This window comes from Drosophila mojavensis, unplaced genomic scaffold (assembly GCF_018153725.1).
Source record: "Drosophila mojavensis isolate 15081-1352.22 unplaced genomic scaffold, ASM1815372v1 contig_80, whole genome shotgun sequence".
NCBI classification, from domain to species: domain Eukaryota; kingdom Metazoa; phylum Arthropoda; class Insecta; order Diptera; family Drosophilidae; genus Drosophila; species Drosophila mojavensis.
Window position 1 is genome coordinate 113962 of NW_025318906.1, and position 24416 is coordinate 138377.

The 24416-nt window shown below is 37.1% G+C and overlaps 1 protein-coding gene across 1 annotated transcript in view; it reads left to right on the plus strand.

The window, feature by feature from the left end:
- The first annotated feature begins 252 nt into the window (after window positions 1-252).
- Window positions 253-24416, plus strand: part of LOC6578240 (Krueppel-like factor luna) — a 79056-nt gene continuing 54892 nt past the window's right edge. Inside the window, exons 1-2 of the mRNA XM_044010510.1 lie at window positions 253-1057; window positions 5132-5697. Of these exons, the coding sequence (XP_043866445.1) occupies window positions 5596-5697 (102 nt within the window). The 5' untranslated portion in view covers window positions 253-1057; window positions 5132-5595. The remainder of the gene's footprint in view (window positions 1058-5131; window positions 5698-24416) is intronic.

The window sequence follows — 24416 nt, forward strand, 5'->3', positions numbered from 1 at the left end:
TCACCACGGTGCTGTTTCACATTTTTAGTTTTTATTTCCGACGATTACGTCGCGACTCGCGACGTTGAATTCGTTGCTGTGGTGAGTCTGTTCATTGCTTCACACACCGCATTAAAGAGACGAAGAGCAGAAGTGTGCTCTCTGAGCGCAACATAGGCACTGTTAACTTACAGTTCGACTCTTTTCGCTTAACATTTACATGTTAAGCGTCGCTTAACTTGCACTTGTGTCTCTCTGAGAGTAACAGCAGCAACAGTCTTGTTTTTACCGGTTACGTTAACGGTTCAGCGTGCGTCGGAGTCGCAAGCGCAGTTATCACAAACAGCAGCAGCAGCAGCAGCAGCAGCAGCCGCAGCCGCAACCGAAGCCGCAGTCGCACTATTAGCAGCGGCATATTTTCTTTATCCAGCAACTAATTCACACAATTTGAAACGCACTTGTGGTGTTGCAAGCTGTAACTAACAGATCGGTCATTTGCCATTGTTTGTTCTACCTTATAACGGTACTAAATTCGTTGTCCAGTGCAAGTTGCATGTGTGCGTGGTGTAAACAAAGTTTTGATAAGAAATGAGTGAACGACAGTATGCTCCGATAAAGCAGACTATAACAGTGGCAACTTAAACAGCCATGAATATACAGTGATATGTGCACCTACCAGAAGTAGATGAGCAACACCTGTGCAAAAGTAAACAGAAGGTGAAAACGTTTGCAGTGTAAATAGAAAATAGTATAAATACCAACAAAATTTTGACCACTGCTTCGGTCGCAAACACAATTGGATAAATGATTATTGCAAAATTACGGCAAACTAAATTCTTATCACAACTTGCTCGCTTTACTCTGCAGTGCAAACGCTCCGCTTAGTTTGTTGTTGTTTGTCGGCATTCGGCAGTCGGCATCCACTGTGTAAAGTCTTCGTCTTATTGATGTGTGAGTGTGCCTCAGTGTGTTCGTGTGCAAACAAGTTTTGCGCAAAAGTGCGTCAAAGTAACAAGTGCTGCAGCAGCAACCTCAGCAACAGCAGTAACAACTCCAACCTCAACAACAACATCAAGAGGTACGTAAATCTATATCTGAGGAAGAGAGTACAAATTTAAAGCCCGTCTACTGGTCAAAGAGCTGAACATGCATTAGTGCATCTTGTATCTCTTTCTAGCAGACGAGCTTGCAAGCTGCAACATCCCACCACCGCACAGTGACTCAGCGCCTAGACCGCGAGACTCACGCTAAAAATATTGAAAGCCTCAGACCCCAGCGTTTAATCATATGCCATACAATCATAACAATATTCTCGAACACTTGTTGTTGTTCGTTGTAGATATTTTATTATTTCAAAAAAAAAAAAAAAAAAAAAAAAAAAAAAGTTATTTGCATGAACTACTCAGTAGTTTTCTAATATTAAATCACGTACCAAAGGCAGAAAATATAAAATGCGGTTGATTCATGCCTGCACAAGTTTTTTCTTTATATTTCTCTATTTTCAATTTCATTTTTGTGCGGCTGCTGAAGCGCAGTAAATATATGTATGTATTATAATATTACTATATATTTCTGTATATAAAATGTTTATATGGTATATCGCGCTAAACAAGTGCCACATTTGTTTTATGATTAAATCGAACTTGCTTGTACTGGGCTCAACTTGCAGGCGGTTTCTTTTTACATTCAACCAAAAGTAAATAGCAAATAAAACCAAAAGTTCCTGGTACTTCAAGTACGTATATACAGTGATACGTAATACTGACACCAATATTGCACCTCCAATATAATGTGCACTTGCTAGTACAATTACAGTTCGGTTGGTAATCGTGTGGTATAGTCCATAATCAGTACGTGATGGTAGCGGCTGTGTAAACTATCTTCAATGAGAAGAGCAGCCAGCAGCCAGCAGCCGGCAGCAGTAGCAGCCACAGCAATCAAAATAACTAAATTCTCGCTTGCCGCAATCCCAATTGATGCGAACACCACATGTCTGCCTCTTGATGAGGGACTCTTGTGAGTTCGTTCCAAAAATTAATGACTTAAAGGAGGTTCCGTCAAGTTGCGCCTAAATTAACGCGTGATCTTTATTAATATTTATTTGACTGCACCAAAAATAAAAGTCGAGAGCATAAATTACCTTTTGTTTATAAACATACACAATTTGCCAACTAAAAATAAATGACGCCCAGATAAGATACACAGTAGAAATAAACGCATACATATGCACATACATATACATGATACATTTTTTTCCTATCCCGAACAATCTTTGTGTTGATTGCCTCAACATGTTGCAGCTCTGAAGATATATTTATAAAAACCAATATTATTTTGTAAATTGTTAAATTAAAGTTAGTTAGTCATGGTGAATAACTAATCTTTTGAAAATTTATGCAGTTTAAAAAAATGAAAGACATTCAAAAATATCGCCAATTTGATCACAGAATCAACATGGAATGAATAGTTGAAATTTGTTCAGCAGTTTGCATTGCCGATTTGCTTAAAGCAACATCAGCAGAAATTGAATTTCTAATAATAAGGATTGCGATGGTTATACTTATTGATTGGATGGTTTATCTGTGGAAAAATTCCACTCATAATGAAATACAAACAAACAAGCAGGCAGTCAGCAACAAGCAAAAGGTCTGAAAAATAAACAGCAATGAAAATTTCCTACCATTCGTTTTTATTTTAAAGCAATTCACGTGTGAAATGAACAAAGTGTTGATATGTATGTTGTGAGGGGGAGGACTGCTGGGCAGGGAAAGCTGCCGCAGGGTATAAATGGGCTGAGCAGGAAATATTACGCAGCGGGGCAACAATATGAAAGAGTTACGTAGGGAAGAAGAGCAGCACCGAAATGAAATGAAATGAAATGCATAGCGAATCAAGAGGGGAATCCAAGAGCAAGTGGGCATAGAAGTGGCATACTATACAAATCAAGTTCAGGGAATGAATTTCATGTGTTGTCTCTGATGTTTTTGTTGCTTTTGAAACCAAAAAGAAAAAGAAAATTGAAAAAAAAAAACAAAAACAAAAACAAAACAAAAAGACTGTGGGCATTGGGGTGAGAAGAATGTTGCCGCTGCCTGTTGATGACGTTGCTGCTGCTGTTGTTGTCGCAAGACCTGACTAGTCAGCCTTGCCTTTGAATCTCTGCGTGTGCCAGGGCGAGCGATGTATTAAAATATCTTCAAAATTAAGATAAGTTTTCGTTAGATACTTAAATGTATATTTTATTCATTTTATTAACTTAACTTATAATTGCTGCAAGCAGCTTTTTGGCCGATCTAAAGGCTATGATGAGGAACAAACATGACAATAAGGCAGGCTTGGAAGAAAGTAGGTACAACGAAGCAACTGATGCTCACGCATAGTAGCCGAAGCTGCATCAGCAAAGGCATCAGTATCAGAGGCATGAAGAGAAACATATTAAAACGCACGTAGGCTGCAAGCGGACGTGAGCGTGACCCCGCCTCCAACTCGCTTCATTTTTTTCGTGTTAAGTTGCTGATTGAAGAGTATTCGAGTAGAGCAAATGTAGGTTGTGTATGCGCTTTGCGAGTATTTGTATTCAAGTCTGCTGGAAATCTGTTTAGAAACGTCTGCGGATAAGGTTAGAGAATGTGGGCGAAACTTTGGTCCTAACGCGTGGGTAGCTTATGATAATTTAAAAGTTCGCTTACATTTAACTTGTTTAACTTCGAGTAATTTTTTGTTTCGAAGAAAATAATTGGCACCCATGGCTTAATACGCTTAATAAGCTTCCATCGGTTACCAAAAGTCTAGATGACTCTGATTAGGTTAGGGGGTAAACCAACCAAAGATATTTTTTTTATTTTTTATTATTTGGTTTATTAAGTGTAGAAACGGTACAATCAGATATAGTACTTTAACAACACATATATATATATGTATATACAGAAAATTAGAGCCAAACCTCACTCAATTTGTGAGGCCTGAGGCCAACCAAAGATGTATGTTTTTTGTTTGCAATTTGTTGTTTTCCATGTTGCTTTACTTTTTATTGTCAATGTCAAATCAATTTTTGTACTTTTACTGTTTGCGTTTAATACTTTTTAGGATGATATTTAATAAGGGCATTGTCTTCGTTAGCATTTTACAGAGTTTACAAGGTATAAAAGTCAGAAAAGGTAAAACTATTCCCGCCTTACAGTTTCTAGGGCATAAAATACACTTCTCTCTGAAGCTTGAAGCCGAAATACAAAGATCAGGCCCAGACCAATTTGACGTTGTGTGCCATGTGCTGCAACAAAACAAAACCAGACACAAAATAAAAACACAAAACTGTACTAAATTTAACTCAAACCACACGGCATGGTCGGTCGCTGGTTGCTGGTTGCTTTAACAGCGGGTTGGTTCTTTTTCAGTTAACACGAGAAAAAATAAAAATACGTTATAAAAGGGCCAACAAAAACAGGTAGTAAAAAATCGACAACGAAACGGGCCCCGAGTGTAGATGTGTTTTGTTGTTTAACAGGGGAGGGACGAACAAAGCGCTTAGAAATTAAAGTAAAATACAACATATCGAGCAGCAGGGCTCGAACTCCAACTTGATCCCGAGCTCGAACTCGAAACCGAAACCAAAAGCGAAAGCAAAACTACTCGACTCGACTCAATCCAGGCCAATACACTAACAGCTACCTATCAGGGTTTCAGGCCGTTGCTCGGAGTTCGCTGCTCAGTGCAACTTCGTGTGGCTGTTGACGACATCACAAAAATTCGAGCCGAATACCAAACCGTCCCAACAACTGACGGCCTGTCCATCCAATTGAGTGTGTTTTAGTTGTGTGCCCATGCATGGGGTTACTGACCCAAAATTTTGATAGTGAAAACTGTTGAGCATTGTTAAGCCTAAAATGCATAATCAGAGAACACTCATTTGCATTTTTCTAGAATATACTTTATATGAATCTTCGTAGAGTATCTGAGCACATCTATACAAAGCCAATCAACTGGCTGAAAATATGCCTAATCTGCTCTGACCGTAAGGTTGTGAAAAAATGAAAAAAATTACATTGGCCTATGATTCTATTCATGATTCAATTAATTTGTTGATCAAATTTACAGATATACATATATTTACGAATAACTTATTAATGAATATCACAAAATTTGTATATTACAGCTCTAAGCGACTGCAGCGGAACACCTCTATAAAAATTATTTTGAGAAGTTTGCTCCAGTAAATTCAATAAAAATTAAAAGTGTCTAAAAGTGCTAAAATATAGAAAATCAAATACATAAAACTAAAATAGAATCGAAATATTAAGTGTATTTTTTAGCTGCATATTATATTCGTGTGTGTTTGCTATGATGCAGTCTAGTGTAACTCAAGTAAAAGCCAAGGAAATTGCTCACTAGCAATACCTTTAAATTGTTTACAAAGTATTAAATCAAAATCATAAAAATCTATATGTGTAGCATTGAGTGTGAATCAAAAAAGTCTATAACAATTTGCTGTTGTTCATAGCTAACAACAACCGCAAACTTAGGGATCACTATAGTTTTTTTTAGCCCTGAAAGAAATAACAGGACGGCTTCATCACGGAGTCTTTAGAGTTTTTTTCTATTGAGGACGACGATCTCGAGATGGATATACTACCGAGCGGAAATATATTCAACGAACTGGAGCGCATATGCACAACTGGCTATTTTTCATCACAGCCGTCGATTGAGGATCAATGGCAACAGGTGAGTGAGCAGAAGAAAGCGAATGACTTGTCTTAAAACTAGCGTATATTACAAACCTCATTAATAAGTATAAATAGTACGCGTGTTTTCCGCATATATCTATAATTGACGTCAAAGCAACATGCGCCTAGTATATTTTATTATACATATATACATATATATAAATTGGGAATCTCTATATTATCTTTGGCTTTGAATGGCCTTGTAGGGACTTATACATTGAGCAATTACATTACTTGTTTATGATTTTGGATCAACGATTTCTGACACTCTGATGAGAGAAAATTTCGGACATACATTTTAAAAATCCTTAGTTTGAACTACACCTTTTTCTGTTCTAATCTCTTCCATTTTAATTTAAATCAAACAAAGCAGTAGTAAAAATTGCGCATAATGCGTAAAAAATAAATACATTGGCACGTATAAACCATTTAAATAATGTGAATGTATTTTCTTTATAAATATATTTCTACAATAAAAAAAAAAAAAATTAAAAAAATTGATGCGGTCATAAATAAACAGTCGCCGTCGCTGTTGGTTATCATCTGAATAAATATATTTGTATGTATGTGAAATAATACATATTCATAATATATACTTATACTTATGTATATATGTAAGTATTTTGCAAAGAGCATTTGGCAAATATTAAATGATATGAAAATAAAAATATCTTATAAACACATATATATGAATATGCATGATATATACATGTATATGAGTATATATACATATGTACACACGCAGCGTTCTGTTTATGTACGAATTAAATTCCTCTCTTTTATTTTCTGCGCTGTGTGATAAAAACCGATCAACTTTGACTTATCAGAAACACCAGCTGATTTAGCGGTTTACTATGTATTTTTATTTTTGTTTGCATTTATTAACAAAAATGTTGACGCCTTATCATCATGTGACGCATAACACGATTGCTTGGCTATATGCGGCCCATGTCAAGCGCAACTCGCAATACACAGGCATGCAAAAAGATAAGGTAGATACTGTTCAATGCTTTCTATCTACGTAGTCTCTAGAATCTATATCTTAGATTCAAGTCAATGCATATATTCAAGCTACATACTGGCTTTTCTAAATTTGTTTACTCACTATGTAGAACACTCGCTACATTGCTTAAATATTTTATTTGATTATTGCGGCATTTATTTATTTTAATTATTTGCATGTGCCCCATTGAAATCCTCACTATTTATAAATGTGTGTTTCGCCATTTTACTGAACATTGGAAACATTTTTGATTTCAGTTTAAATAGAAATATAAATTTGGTGGCTGTGGGTGAGCACTACTGCATATACTATATATGGACACATGCATCCGATTTGAAAAATCTAGTTCTTGAAATATTTTGACTGTTTTCAAAAAGTGAAAAGATGTTGCCAAATGTTGCAGGTTTCTAAGGTTCTTAGCTTAGGTTAGCTCTTCTGCTAGAACACAGTTTTAGTTGGTGCTATAAAGTTTTAATTGGAACATGTTCAAGGATAACTTCATACACACTATATAAGTGGCTTGGATTGATGAAAAAAGAATATGAACGAATTATTGAACGAGCAATCGCGTTGTAATTAATATACTTTGTGCGACGGATGTATTGTTTATTTCCCGTTGACTTCCGGGGACTTCCGCTTTCTCTGTGTGCCCTGCCTCTGTTTTACTTAAAATGTTCTCCCACTTTATCTTCTTGCGCCTATGCTGCGTCATTTGTACCGAGCACTTGTCTGGAATTTCAGACAGCTGGCAGTTGTTTTTACAGTGGCAAAGATAAACAACCAAAGCTACATTTGTATCTTTATCTGTGTGCAAGAAAACATCTGTATCTATTTGTGCTACTGTAAAATTGAGTTTGTTCATATATATAAAACATATTTAGCCCAAAATCGACATATACATAAATAATAAGTTTTACTCATACATTTTTAAAGGATAATAAAAATTTTAACTTTTGCTAAGAACTTGTAAGCATGCATTATTTCAGTGTGAATGCTTAATATCGTCACCTTAAGGTTGAGTGCCGAGTTCTCTGGGCCTATTATGAATTCATATAGATTCGGCATACGGCATACATAATATCTTTATGTGCAATGGTATTGCTATTTTGCCCAAGACAAGTGCCGAAATCACTCTGACTGCGTTGGGGTCTGAGTACATATTCCCAGCCAGCTTTACGCACAATACACAATCAGCAGTTAACGTTAAACACGCCAAAAACGTAACAAGCCCAAAATAGCACGTACTATGCTAAAAAGAAAAATTAAATAAGAAAAAAAAAGAAGAAACCAAAATGCGAAAGCGAGAGTAAAATGCTGGGCATTGGAACTGGAAAATTCATGAAGATAGATGCGTATATATTCGAGACATCTACACATGTACGCATAAAGATAATAAGCTGAAGGCAGTAACAACTACAACGCCCACATCATTGAGTAACACGTCGTCAACGAATTCCTTTTGACTGTCGAGCGGTCCTAGGGTGCCAAACGAATACCAAGCAAATTTTTGTTTGAAAAATTTTCGAAGCAGCGAGCAAACCAACAACAACAAAGGAAAAGCAATCCCAAGTACGTGCAATTGCTAAAAATATTCTCAGCGTGGCGCAAAACGTGAGGACCATTCGTCTGTCTGCCTTAAATACTTGCAAGCAGGCTAAACTAAGCATACGAGCCGAGCCTCCATAGAGACACAACCCTCGAACCGTGGCTGTTGCTAAAAACTCTTGGAATCAAACCAGATATCTGAGCCGTCTCCACGTTCGCATCGCAGGGTACTAGCTGCTTTCAGCTTCCCTGTACTACTTTGAGTGGCGCTTGCCGTTGCTACTCCTATTACCCCCAATCATTTATCATCTTGACTGCAATTAATCATCAAATGTGCGCACTCACACATATACTGTCTGAGTAACTTAGTGTGTGTTTGAGCGTATGGGGCATGTCTTTTATATTGTAGATGTGGATGCCCGCCAGTTATTGCGAACATAGTCGCGCTCCGTTTGGCGCATATAAGATGCTAAAATATGTGCCTAGATATTTGTAGACTTGGAACTAACTGTGGGCATATGGGCTTCATCCCTTGCATTCAAGGCTTTCGCGTATAGATCGATAGGATAAAGGCAGAGCTAGAGTCCAAGACTTAATTGGCCCAACCATTTATAACCTTCTCTTTAATTTTTTGTTTGGCAACTGCACTTTATACCGAATTTAGTGAATAACATCAGATTAATTGAACTAATTTTCAGGAATTAGATTGAAAGTGTTTCAAGCTACCTTTGGGACTGCTTGAATATTCACGAAGTTGCAGCTTCGGTTTAAACACGTCTATGACAATTTGACCCATAACTGCTAGCGATGCTGGTTATATTGATTCGTTGCATGATTTTTGTTTTAGGTTTTGCGGCTTAAACATATGCTCTCCTAATTGGTTGTGTAATTATGTATTCAACGGTTGCGAACTGATAAACTTGTATTTATTAGAGTTATAAATCAAGGCGGCAGCTCATAGTCCCCATTATGCAGAACATTCATCAATGTTAGTAACTTCCTTCTTGACAGAAATAGAGGGGAGAGGGGTCGTATATCTGAGAAGCCGCTATCGGTAGATTCAGCAAACGTTTATTGCTTCTTCTAATGGTCTTCCTTTGCTTTGCAAAACTTGGGCTTATTGTTAAAGCCTCCTGGTAAAGAGAGGATATGTTCCGTAGATATAACAGTTGTTTTTTAATGATGAACGTTTTTTATTTTATATATACTTTTTATATATATTTGTGGGGTCTGCCACGCCTCCTTCTGCCCGTTACATACTTTTTCACAAAACTATTATGCCCGGATTTCCCATTTTCAATGGGTTCAGGGTATAAAAAAAAAAACAAAAAAAAAAACAGTAAATTCCTAATTATTTAGAAAGCTTTTCCAAGTATATTCATGCCCAGAGAACAAGGGGACGGCCACTCAAGACAGGGCTAGTTTTCTACTTGATTTTTGGGGACTTGGTTATAGTAATATAAAAAACTCATGTACTACGTTCATATGGAAACTGAAATCCAAAATATCTGGCAGAACTTCTAGGGCATTACAATATTGTCTCATTGGTAAGCATTGACTAATCATTTAAAATTACCGCATACATGTACTTACCCTCGACCCGGCTAAACAACAAATAATTTGTTCGTTTCGAGGCGCCACGTGGCGATTTCACAGGCAAATGTGTAAATTTATTTGCGGCTCGTTTAAGCGTAAGACCCAGACAGAAAAGCAAAAATGTTCAAATAGACAATTTTATTACGGTACAGCCAATTGCACACTTATTGTTTTATTTTTATTTAAATTGTAAATAAATACAAATTGTTTTTCATTTCTCTAGGCAAACAACACTTGTGCAACATCTTGTGCAAACGTTTGTGCAAAAAAAAAAAAAAAAAAAAAAAAAAAAAAAAAAACAAGAGAACAACCCTCCAAAACACATTTTTTTTAGCGTCGCACCCTGGAATTCGTATGAAAAAATTTAGAAAAAATTAAAATTTTGCACACTTGCCATTTTGTTTAATTTGAATCATAAAACAAACCCAAAATGTAACAGTACACGCAGATAGACAAAATCATATATAAATATATATGTGTGTGTATGTGTATATATATGTATATGTATACGTGTATATAAACCTATATATTTTGGGTAAATTATTTATCAGAAAGTAAATGCGTCGTACTTGGAATGCTAAACGAGTAACGAGGGCCGTAGCCTGCTTTCGAAGACGACTGAGAGAAGAAGAAGAGTGGGGTGACTATGGGGGTTGTTTTTCATGTTTAGACGTTGTGGCGGCAGCGCCCCTGCTCTTCTGGTTAAAGTTCTTATTCACTAGGGTGCTGAGCAGCAAATGCAGAGCCAGAAAAAATGCGGACAAAAAATGTATGTCAGTGAAATCGGAGGGGGGAGGGACTTTATTTATGTGCTGGAGCTTGCAACAGAAGCTCAATATTAAAGCAGTTGACAGTTGTAAACATGCATTCGATTACGCGAGCTTTAATTACAAGCTGAGCTCAGTCGGATTTTTATGTTTTATGTTACACATTTTAGAAGAACTTTTTTACAATATATTATTTTATATATTATATTACTAAATGTAATACTTTCTATGTCTCATAGAAAGAGTAAAATTATAAGATTGTTGATGGACATATCTGTTTCAAAATCCTCTAAAGACAAGGTGTTTTGCCAGCACCCTCTCATAGAAAAGACCCACATAGTTCAAAATTGAACCGGCTGCATACAGATGGCTGTTGTTTTATTGATGCTTACTAACGGCACAGAAATGCTGGCGATTCGGTCTTGGCATCCTATGGAAGCACTACTCACTTGTTGTTTATGTTTGCTGCTTGCTTGACGCTGCCTTACAGTTGATGTGGGCGTGCTATGAATAAAGTTAAAGAGAAAGAAAAGAGCTATCAGGGAAAATGAGCGATACTGAGTCCAGGATCATTGTGACTTTACTTCCTGTGCCGTCTGATATGTTGTACAATGCAGCTGTGATAAGCGAGTATTAATGACGATGACTCCTTGGGTTGATTCAGAGATGCAATGATTCAGTAATAATTTATAATGTATTAAAAATACTAGTGTTCTTTTTTCAATGTTGGAAAAAATACATTGTATTAATATGGAAAATAAATTGAAGCTTTGCTCCCCCAAAAATATGAAACAAAGCGTTTCAATGTTGTTGCCCTCGCCATATGTTAATCACATATTCAAACAACATTTTGAGACTCATATAACACTCCAAACTGGAAGCATAAGAATGTGTGTTGTGTGTTTGCTGGCCTGGGAATGTATTTTGAAAGCAGAAACAGTGGCACCCCTCGATGATGGTTCTCCACATATTTTGGGCTTGTCTTCTCATCACGACGACTTTTGAGTTATTTCACACTGTAAGCTGGGGGTAAGGGCGTGCCTTAAAATCAATTTACACACTCCACTGTTTCTGTCCATCTGTCTGCCCTCTGTCCTCAGCTCTCTCTCATTTGTTCGTGAACCTTTTATTTGTGCGAGAACTTGCGCCTAAGTGCATCAATTGACTTGACGCTTTTAGGCTTCCCAAATTGCATTAAAGAAATTGAAAGTTCCCATAGAGCTGTTTGTAAGTAGTGTGAGCATTATTTCCATCGACTTATTCTATAGTATGAGCTCTACTTAGCGAAATGGTAACTGACCTTGTATTTTTGTTTATAAAACAAGTTTATTTCGGAAGACCTTTACTGTATTCAAAGCCTGATACAAAATGAGAATGAAATGGTGGGGACCAGTGCCAGCAGAAAAAGCAAAAATTTGAATAAAATATTGTATATACACTCTTAGCTTAAAAATAATTTAGAGCTCGAGAATATTCAGTCAAAGATAAAACTGAGGCTGATAATGATTAATGGTTGCAAGCGAGGGCATGAAGGGCATACCCAATACAATGAAGCATTGTATATATGTTGGGTATGTTGCGGATAAAATGCCAATCAATCTGCAACAAGCCACATCTGTGTGCTCTACTGTACTCTTTTGGTAAAAAGTAAGATAGCTTGCCTTTTTAATGATAAGATATTATTTTAAATGAAGCGTATTGTATTGATGAACAACTTACATAAATTATATGATATTCATTAGATGCAGCACAAAAAGGGGATTCCTATCAATTTTTATACCCTGAACCCATTGAAAATGGGAAATCAGTGGTTTTGTGAAAAGTATGTAACAGGCAGAAGGAATCATCGCAGACCCCATAAAGTATATATATTCTTGATCAGGACGACGAGCTGAGTCGATATAACCCTGTCCGTCTGTCCGTCCGTCCGTCCATCCGTATGAGCAAAAGGATCTCAGAAGATATAAGAGCTAGAGAGCTGAAATTTGGCATGCATACTCGTGTATACCATAGGCAGTACAAGTTTATCATATTTTTTCGATAACTCATCCGATAACTTTATATCGAGAATAATCGAAAAATCGACTTGGTTTTTTCAGCCTAATTTTAACACTTTTAGACCTGGAGACTTATAAAGTTAATGGATACAAAGATTTTGTAATTTACAGATTTTGGATACCACGCCCCCTTCGCCCCCAATTTGTAAAAAACGCATTTCAAGTACTAGAGACTTGTGCTTTGAAATGTACACACATTTTAGCCATATGATTACGCTCTGAAAGTTTCATTAAGATCGTATGTCTACAAAAGAAATTATTCAACAAATAAATTCTCATAATATTTCCCACATTGCAGCGCAGCCCAAGCGCAGTCGCTGCTAACTGCGCAGACAGCAGAGCGCGTGCTTATAAGTGCATGTGTATGTATGTCTGTATAAAAGAAGTCCAAACTGATTAGAATATCAGCCTGGAGGGTTCAGGGTATCTCCTAGTCGAGCAGTCTCGACTGGAGCCTTCTTACTTGTTATGATATGAGTATGATCTACGAAATATGTGGAATATCATTTTATTGATTATAAAATATTCTTACACATTTTCTATAGAGTTATACGTTTACCTTTCGTTCACTCCTTATGAAAGCTATTCTAGTACTCTTTGAGGTAGATATATGTACATACCTAAAATATTGACTCATTGAAGAAGCTTACGTTTCTATCTGTCTTTCACAATTCTTTGAAGAAAAATCCAATTTTCAAATTTCGTTGATAGCTCTCACTCAATGCTAACGTCGAGTCAATGGCCAATCAATAACATTGTGCATGGCGTTTTACCCCGAACTAACATTCACTGATGTTGCGTTCAGCTTTCTCTATACTCTAAACACCAATTGATGTTTATATGATAATGATTAATGACTAAGCTTCTTTAATACAGATTGTTTTTTGGGGTTTGGTGTGTGTTTATACATAAACATGAAATCAGTTGAGTCGCCTTTCCTGCTCTAGTGCTCGTCATTTAGCCATCTATCGTAAGCAGCCTTTTGTTGTCTTCTTCCTTTCACCTCCATTTCTCAGAGTACTTTGAAAAAGTTGGCAATTTAACATTTACGTACAACCAACTCACTACCCGAAATCCATCAACAGTAGGCTAATAACGGCACTGGCTCATATACATTTATTTAATTTTTTGCGAGGTCCTTAAGACAAAAATTGTATCTCTTAGTGTAACTAATGATGACAACTTGCTTCGGCCATCGTTTGCTGACGGGGCCAAAACGTTGTCTTATACGTTTATTGGTTTTTGTAATTAATGATGTCGTACAAGCATCCAACGAGTCCAGTGAAGGCTCGACGCCCCCCGTGAAACTCGTTTCTGCCACAGTGTATTAGTTTATAGTTTGGGATGCTCTAATTCCTTATATAGAAATACAAGACACAAAAGTTCAATAAAGATGTTTCATCAATCAAATTCAGAAAAATTCCAGGAAAACTAAAAGCTGCCTAATCGACTTTCATGTGTTATTTAGCTGACACAGGTAATATATATATATATATTACACAAAATGGGACTGCAATCTTTAAGTGGTCAAAAGTTTTTATGGCAAACAGGCAGTTGAGCATTGAGCAACAGCCGAGTTGGAAATTTGTTTCTTCAGAGCAGTGTACATACTTGGGGTTATTAATTATGAACAGATTGGTAACGAATCTTAAACGATTACTATCGAAATGGAAAGGCTATCTAAACTATTCTCAGTCATCGTAATACAATCAATTTTTTAAAAATTTGAAGCGAAAGTAATAATTCAGTTGATACTTATGTCGCTGTCAACCTTTAAAAAAAGTTGTGTTGGGTCTAGATTTCTATTGAAGCATCGACGGGGATTTAAGTGACTTAAATTTGGACTCCATATTGTGAGGGACCAGTATCTTGTGGACTTTTTTGTAATCCACGCGACCTTTATCATGGTGCGCCTTTCTTAAAGTGAGACGTCAAATAATATTAACGTTTGTGAGCAGAGGCTGAAAATCATATTTTGTGGTTCTGGAAGACCAGCATAAAATGCCGGAAAAAAACGACTCGGGCGACAGCAGTCCACAAAAGTCAAGGGATAATCATAAAAGAAACCAATAAACGCCCTTTGTAATCGAATATGCCAAATTTCGTGCAACTCCGCAGGCTGTGCAAATGTTGTCAGATAGATTCCGTGCACATCCTGAATATACCGTTACTGGCCTGTTTGACACAGTCACGGGTTGCTCGAGAATTATCGTGTGCTTACTTTTATTTCACTTAACATTTTATTAAGAAGCACATATATATATATACATATATATAATATAACAACTAATTAATGATGCCTCTTTTTCATTGCAGGTAAATAGCGACGATTCTTCTTTAATATACGTATGTTTGGGTAAGCTCACATTGCGAATTCCATAATAATTATAGCCAACTTCAGAATAATAGCCAATGTAAAGAGAAACAACACCAGCACCTTGCTTGGCCTATTTGGGTGTTCTCTAAACATATTGAGTTTCACTTGCAAGGCGTACTATTATAAATATACTTTTATTGACTTCTGATTTGTCAAGCTAAAGTTACTGTGAGAAGCGATATATTACAAAAGTTTCAAGAAATTTCAGTTTCTTTTGGTGTATGTTTGGTTGCTAAGATGTCTACAGTGGTAGACAATCGATACTTTTTTAGAGATGCATTTTACTCGTCGGATTCTTCGTTGTTGTCTGACCTGCTAGTCGACTAACCGGCACTACGTATGTTTTGTAAACCATGTTTGAACAGTAGCTATTATTGATATTTCTCACTCACAGCCTTGTATGCTTATTTTACCTTCTTTATGCTTATGCTAAGTGTTTCTTTCTACCCGGTCGGCCTTATTCGACTGCTTGTTCGAGCGACTCAAGAAAACGTGTCGCTTCAATTTGTGTTTAGCTAATGAAACAGACAGTTCAAATAAACTACATATAGCGTGGTACGTGTTTTCTTTGAAAGCGGTGCATTTTCACTCGGCAAACAAACCACATAATGCTAGATGCCGAACGCAAATTACTTTTGCTTAATTTTTAAAATACCTTCGATACTATATATATTGTAAAGAAAAATGCAACTGAGTCTGACAAAATTGTAATTTATCAAATCGTTAGTTTAAATAAATGCCTAGGCAGCTGTACTCTGATAAGCTTTAAATGTAAAGTCAAATAAACGCATTCATATCAAATGCAATGGTCATAGGCCTTTCTCGGGCGATCGTGTCCAATTGGAATGAATCCAACAGTTTTATTTTTGCTTTCAAATTTTTTTTTTTTTTTTGTATACAAAAGAAATTTGATGAAGGAAAAAATATATGTAAAAACACATGAAACATGCTTAATAATTAAGAAAGATGGATCAAAACTTAAAATGATGAATAGAAATATTTTTTTATAGGTTTAGGGCACTCACTCGGCTTTCCTACAATCGCACATTCAGTTCTTAAATTCGAGGAAATTGCACACCTAATAAAGACACTTTCGACAAGTTGAAAGCAACAATAAAAATGACATCAACAGCAAGAACAATGCAAGATGTGTAACCAAGAGTCAGGCAAGGTAGCGAAACGGTGCAAGAGTCGTGGAGACATAAAGTGTAACATAATAAAATGCACACAATTTACGCAATTTACGTAACGTTAAAAAACTTAACAGGAAAACAAGGACACTTTACGGGGTGGCGCAGCTAAAGAAGCAGTAATAGTAAAGCTCCAGTAGAGTAGGAACCTTTGAGTGCTCACACACATAGACATTTGCAGTGATGATGGCATCAGGCAGCAGGCAGTAGCAACTAAGTGTTCGCGTCGCTGTTATTTTTCGCTTGCTCGTTGGTTTGCGCCTTCGACAATTGTTTTTCAAACCGTTCTCAACGCGATCTCTGTTTATACAGCCGGCATTTTGTTGCTACGTAGTCATTTTTCGGTATTGTAACGGTTGATGCTCGCAGGGAGGTGCTTGTGGGCTTAGCGCATAGCTGAGAGTTGGTGGCTTTTCACTGTCATTGTTATGCTTTTTTTTGTTGTCGCTGCTGATGCTGAAATGTTGCTATATTTATTGGCTGTGCCTTCCAATTACGTCTTTTTTATTATTTTTTATGTATTTTCTTTGTTTCAAGCATGTTCCCAAATTCAATTTTCGTCAAGCATTGACTGGTGCTAACAGACGGCTTCGTCTTCTATTTGTCAGTTTGTTTTCTTTTTAGAGTATTAATAGTAATATTTATGTTCACACGAATAAATGGCCCTATTTGGATTCAACGTTAAGTATTGCAATAAACTTTATTAAATCAAAAGTTAATCGTTTTAATATACTTTTATGTATACTGATTTAAGTTAAGTGCAATTAATTATTAATTAATTATTAAATTTTAAATTTTTTTTTGGTTTAAAAATGTTTTTGATTTCACGATTAAGATTAAAGCTACTTTTGCAAGCTGCTTGATATGAAAGTGAAAGCATGAGAAGAATGCAGGACCCAACTTGTATGTGAAATTCGCATAAGCGATTATAAGCAGTCAGCTAAAATGCTTTTTACTTCTGTATATGGCTCATCATTTTTGGTTGCAACATCATAAAAAGGAGCTGTCACGTGACTCCGGACCACATGAATATTTTGCGAGTGGGTGCGCGCGTGTTGAGAGCTTGGAATGAGAATATTACTTGACATTCTCCCCCATTAAGTAAAGAAAGTGGTCCATACAACGTTGGCCATTACCTAATGCGATGCGACACGCTGCGACATCAATTTTCGGTTGCATTTCAAATGAGCTCCGTTAAGCTAAGCTGGGCACAACTGCCATAAATATTTAATGCCGTACGCATCTCCAGTCATTGGAATTTAATATTTAATGCTATCATCTTTGGACTCTCGTACACTTAATGCTCACCAGTCTGAGGTTGCATCGTTGAGGAGCACTTTCCCTTTTAATTAATTGATATCAGTTAAGTTTGTTGACCAACTATAAAAATATTGCGTTGACGGCAAGTCAAAATAAACAATAGCGAACAACTAAACAAAAAAACAAGAAAAAAAAAAAGAAAACAGCAAAGAAAATAATATCCACACCGAATGAGCGGAGCTAACAACGCGTTGACATAACAAAGTTTGCACTTAGCTCTCCTGATAAGATATTGTTATGTATATGTGCAAGAAAACTTGGGCCGGCGATAAGCGCTTGATTCAATTAATGTGGTCTAAAGTTGGTCAATGCCGTAGGCCAGAAAGCGAAAGAACAAGGTACCAAGAAAAAGAACAAGCTTGCAGCCAAGTAGCGTAGATATGAACAGAATTATAATGCCAGAAACATTCGATAGGTAATCCGTGGACTTACCAGTCTATATGCCAAGAATTTCAGGAGTACTAAAAGTGAGTTCACTTAATAAGTGTATTCGTTTGGTATTGCAAAGTATAATGAAGCCATTTGGGCCAACTTTTAATTGTAACTTTTCCTGTTCGATTTATTCTCCTATTTTAAAGATAGTCCATCATCCGTTGGTAACTAACAATCTGATGTGTACAACGTATCTTCTGCATATTACGCGGCTACGTCTAAGCAGACAGTAAGAAGATAAAAGTAATTGTAGGAGAGCCAGCTAGTATGTGTGCTACATAAGACGCAACACCTTAAAATCGACGTCAATTACTCGAGTGGGCTGCTTTTCATGTTGGTTTTTCTGCTGCTGGCCTACAAAGCTGCTGATGCCCTGCGGGATTTTATCAACATGGACAATTTGCATCTGGTTGCCAGCATTGCTGACAGGTTTTACTTAACTTCAAACGTGCCAAGGCGTATTAGGCATAGCAAGTTACTTAAGTTCTTCCATAACAACGAGTCTTAACTTCCCATTTCTGCATGCGTAGCCGTCAGCTTGTCAGTGAATCAGTCACTCAGTCTTTCACTTTTTTTTTTACACTTCACAATTCTGCTCGCACGCTTTTCAGGCTTGTTGTGCTATGTGTTTTTCACATCGCTATTTTACGCTGGCATGCTTTTGACACACAAATGACAAAGTGTTTAATATCAAGTACTGAGGAGCAAAGCGGGGGCTGCTCAAACCTGTCCAGACTAGCGGAAAATTATGTCACTTAAAACATGACAGAGTCTGAAACAAAATTCCTCCCTCTACATTAGTTTGTGTGTTTACATTAGTACATGCTTATTAACTTTTAATTTGTAGCTGCATGCAAGTACATTTCTCTTATAAATATAATTAAAAAAGTGATGCAATTACAGCCACAATTCAACGAAGTAAGCCTGTGTTATTTATGTTAATTTCGCACAATAACAATAATTCTCCCACAAAAATTATTATTGTATTGCCATATGTCTGGGTATTGCAGCCATCAAACGAATATATATAGTTTATTTAAGGATCGAAAAGTGTAAAGTAAGGGAATTTGCCGCAATTTATTTTCTCAACGGAGACGTCATCGTTAAGTCTATTTCTTAAAGTAAGACGGCTGTTTTGTGGATTAATATAAATTTCAATTTGCGACAAAAGTATTTCTGAGTAAATTTTGCTGTTCACCATGGACTTTGAACATCCGCTTAAGGGTGAGGTCGTGTGCGGGAATTTAGCATACAAAAGGACTGCAACTTTAAGTTTTCTGTGTATTCTGAGGCGTGGTTTGTGCCAGTATGTGTAGGTGGCCGAAACATTAAGCGGAGGGTTATAACTCCTTGCTGGAAATGTTGCTGTTGTTGTGGATGGTGCTGCTGTCGCTCATTTGTTATGCGACAATGATATATGTCATGCAAAAGTTTCGGCAGCTGTCAAAATGAATGTTTTTGTGCTTTTTATTTTCCCTCCTGTCATCCCACTCTCAGTCCCAGTCCCAATCCAAATCCCAGCCCCAATTGCTTTTGCCTTAACCAAATCCCTAGTTTCCTTTTCTGATTCAGATTTGTTCTCTTCTTATGTGGATGCTGCTTTTAATCGTTTGTCGACTGCAAAGTTCTCCGTTGACAGAGCAACCAACAAGCATCGAAGTACGAGGATTGATTAACGATATGCAAATTTAAATTTCGTATCAGGCAGACTTTAAGCTAAACTTCTCTTGCTAGCTATTGCCACGCTTAAAATATTGTTGGGACTGATTTTCATGTGACTTTAACTGAAATTAACTTGAGCTAACACCACTGCGCGTTTTTTCCTAATTTTACACATATTAATTCCGGTTAGCCTTATTACCAAATATGAAAGTATCAAAGCAATTTATTCGGCTTTCGTATTTTGAAAAAAAAAAAAAAATAAATAAAATAAAATAAAAATAAAATAAAATAAATAAATAAATAAACTCAGTTCATTTACGTATCTCCTACTCTTGGTATGGTAACTGCTTGCTTTTGACAATTTTCGTTAATGTTCAGTGATTTGGCTGATGATTTTCCTTCTTTTCGCAGCCTCCACTTTTGACTTATGTCAGCGTGCTGTTATTTTCAGTTCGATGGGGTGCTGTCCTCGATTTGTACACAAACATTTTTGCTCGAATTATTGAAGGTTTGTACCGAGCGCGCCCGACTTTATATGTATAAAAATTTATTCAGCCATAAAGGCGTGAACATTTTTCTTTACAAATCAAGGCACAAGAGAACATCCAATGCCACTGGTTCCTCTCCCTTGATACTTGTCTTTATGATTCGCCGCCTTCCACTTTTTCACGCAACGATGTGATTTATTTGTGTTCTTTATATTTCAACATCGTTATTGACGTTTTGTTGCCTCCCACATTGCTCCTACTTCTATCTGAATTGATTACTTGTGTGTGTGTGTGTTTCTTTTCAAAATGGCTTTTGGCAACGAAAATTCAATTTATATCTGAGCATAAAAATTCTTTTAAAAAACCATCGAGTTGCCACTGATGTATACTGTAACCTTCCACGCATCTAATACAAGCTGAGAGTTTAGTTCAAAATTGGTATTTTGATGGCAAAGCGAAACTAAATGAGCATGCATGACTCTGCTTGAACATCGAAAATTACATTCAAAATTCAAAATTTCCACTTTAGAATTAAACTCATAAGTAACCATAGAAATTATTTTAAACTTGGTTGTCTTGATCTTCTATATATTCCGTTCCTTGAGCAGAATCGAAATATATAAAACAAAACCATTTTCCAGCTAGAAGTGCTGAGAGATTAGATTACAATTTATGGTTCGAGGAGGGTCACTCAATGAAGAAGGCTAATATTATTTGCTTATGAGAATAAGAAAAAATCTACGAAAGACGCTGAAAATGAACTCAAACATAAAATGTTGCAGCTGCTCTTCTCATTGTTGGCCCTCTTGCTGTGGCTGTGGCTGTGGCTGTGGCTGTGGCTGCGGCTGCGGCTGCGGCTGCTGGTGCTGCTGCTGCTCTTTTCGAGTTAAGTTACGGTCTTAATTAATTCGGAGCTAGGTAAGCGCTGCATGAGTGTCGTCTTTTAGGCCCCATCCTTTGACTGTGCTGGGGAATGAGCCTGGGCACAGATTGTCGCCTGAGCATCACTTCAATTAAGGCACTTCAGGGCATACGCTTAGCTGCACGTGCTGTAATGCAGCAACCTCAGCCCACGATTCGCTCTTCAGACTGCCTGCTGCTCTCTACAAGTGTCAGGCGCTGATTATGATGAAGCATCTTGTGTCATAAATAAACACTACAGTTCTGTGTGGGTTTCAATGTGTGTAGTCCTGTTGCGCCTGTTTCTTGTTTATTAACCCTTTTTGTAATTTTTGCCGGCAAGAGATGCCAACTTCCAAGCATCTTTCACCTTGACTCTTGCCAGGCTCTTCGCATCTGGTGTGGGTTCTTTTTGCTCGCATGCACCACATATATCTACTTATCTTGCTTCCTGCTAACTTTTGCGCTCATGTGTGTTCTGTGTGGTTTTTTCTTGTGGTTTGACTTGAACCAGCTTCACAGTTTCCTCAATGCTTGTGGTTTTTAATTATTTCAAGCCTTCTGCGTACACTGCCTGGTTTGGGTTTATCTGTGTTGCGTATGTTACCTTTACTGGCGAGTTTTAGCAAATGGATTCTACGACACATGGTATTAGAAAACTGTTGTGTATTTATTATTTAGTTATCTAGTTTCGTTCAGCTCAAAATGATTTCATTGAAAAGTTGACCAAACCGCATTGCGACTGGTTATGTGTGCGTTGCGTAGGTCACTCGGTCATCAACTATCTAACTACTTGCCAGCCAGCTCACGGTGTAGTTGTCTATTCATTATCCCATTTCCGCTTGAATGAGCAAACTTTATACTAAATATAAACACATTCAGTCACACACACACGTACTTATACACACTCTTCTAAAAATGTTATAATGCAAATTGCAAGCGACAGTGAGAAATTCAATTAGCTTTGAGCTGTCGACAATGCTTGCAAAGGGTCTGGGGAAGGGAACCCGAAATTCTCGGTGTGTGTATGTCGCGTCATGGCATAATTTAATTTGTACGCTGCTCAGTCATTTATTTCAGCAAGCATTCATTCAGCCAATCAGTTTACTCGCATTGTATGCAGAATATATGTATATATATGTATATATGTATAAATGTATATACATATATATGGGCAAATAAATACATGTCCATATAAATAAGCATACGTATACAAAATATTCTCATTTACATCTCGAGCTTCATATGGCGGACTTTAAAAAGAGCTACGCAAAAATATCAACGGCCTTTATAAAATTATGAATAATAAAATATTACAAATTCTTCTTTAAAATCTGCAATATCATCTCTGCAGAGAAAGTTATTAGTATTTTTCGAATATCTGTCTTTAATGCTGGCTGTAGCCATTGGTTATTTAATAATTTAAAACTGAAGAATACAAGAATATCGTTTTATTAATTTTTCGATGTGTGTATACCAAGAATGAACAGAAAACGAGAGGCCAAGGCAAGCAAAGCTAGAGTCCAGTTCACTTCGGTAATTAAACTCAAGTGGAATTAAAGAAATTGCAAGCAATTATTATTTGTCATTAGTGGTAGTCCGTTAAGGAGGGAGAGCTAAATGAACACTGCACGGTTTTCAATTTGGCGCACTCAAACCCAAGCCCAATGAATGGCCCTTCGGAATGCGCATCAAGAACTGTACGAGTAACAATTAATTTGTACAAATTAATGATTCCAAGGGGACTCCAAGAATAAGCAACTTACCAGAGCTCGACCAGATGAATGAGATAAATCCACTGAAGCTGTTGATTGCTGCACCGATTATAAGAATATGAGGAGTGGAGGAATCCAAAGTATTGTTGTAGTTATTCCCATCGATTAACAGCGAGGAGCAGAGGGCATTTGGTTTGGGCTGTGGCAACGTCGAAATGACACTTGAGAAGCGATGCCGTCGACTATGACGGCGTCAAATCGATTAAAGCAAAACAATAAAATAGGGGCGCGATAAGGACTGAGTTCAAACGAAACATGATGATGGAGACCGCAAATATTGCTACTGTCTCCTATGTTGACAAGACTTAATACCGATAGCAACAACAACGATGCACATCCACGAAAGATTTGTCGCATTGTTGAAGTAACTGACAACACAACTGTACTAGGAAAAAGCTAAAGCAAAAGCTTCAATACTATGTGAACATTTTCTCTACATAATTCGACCCTTATATACTCTACAGTTGGTTGGAAAACATAAACTGCGAACCCTATACCTGACGGAAGTATCCTCTCTCCAGTTATGTTGTTTCTCAGGTTTATTCTCCAAGGCAATCTTGGCTTCAGAGCTCTAGCTTCGTTCTTTCTACTGAGCACTGGCAAATTGCCTTACTTAAAACGCATATTAAGCTGTCAATGTCAGAGGTTTGAAGGAAACTATTAGTTACTTTCATCGTTTTTTAGTAGTCCTCCAGTACAACTGTACTCGGTTGCGTCGATGTTGAGTTTGCAGTGCTTTGGCATCTGCACACAGTCGTAGAATTCTTATTATATAGTGAGCTGACTCTGCTCATGCTCATCAATACGTACTTCTGCTTGCTGGTTCTTTTATAAACACGCCCAGTAGAGCTGCAGCTTCTGTCTTTTCCTATTTCTCATTCTATTCATTGCTGCGTTTCGCTTCTCAATACGTTTCTTTTTGCATTAAGTTATTTTCAAGTCGAATGCAATTTACTGTCCCTTTGCACTTTGGCACTTAGCCCAGCAATTCAGTGCGCTGAGTGGCAGCTCGATATAGCACCATGTGGACTGAGCAGCCGTGCTGGGCGCAATGTACAACCTTGCACGAAATACGACTATATCGTATATGTTGAATGATATCAGAATAGTATAAGATTTATTCAGATTACTATTCTAGGATATATCCACACTTGCGAATCGGAACAGAATTCTCGATACTAAGAACTGAATCAGACAAGATTGACTAGATTTAAAGAGCAACTTTATTAATTCAATTTCTGCATTGAAAGTGAAGTGAACGAGGCAGTTGAAGACAAAGTGAAAAGAAGAAAATCTGCGCAGAGCCGCACTTAAGTGAGAGCTGCTATTGTTACAGCTTGGTATGCATATGTTATTGTAATGTTAATTGGTGTAGTACGTAGCCTGCTTACCAGGCCTTCTGTGTGCAAGTTAATAAATCTCAATGGGAGAGTGAGAGCAGCGCATCTCATGCTTTGTGTTGCGTTTTATCTAACTTTCATTAGAACAACAATCGCCACAACAGTGTCTGCAACAACAACTGCAAAAGCCGCTAGCAACTGGCTGCATTCATTTGTGCGTTCATTGAACTAGGCCGGCGCATTGTATCTGTAATAACAACAAACG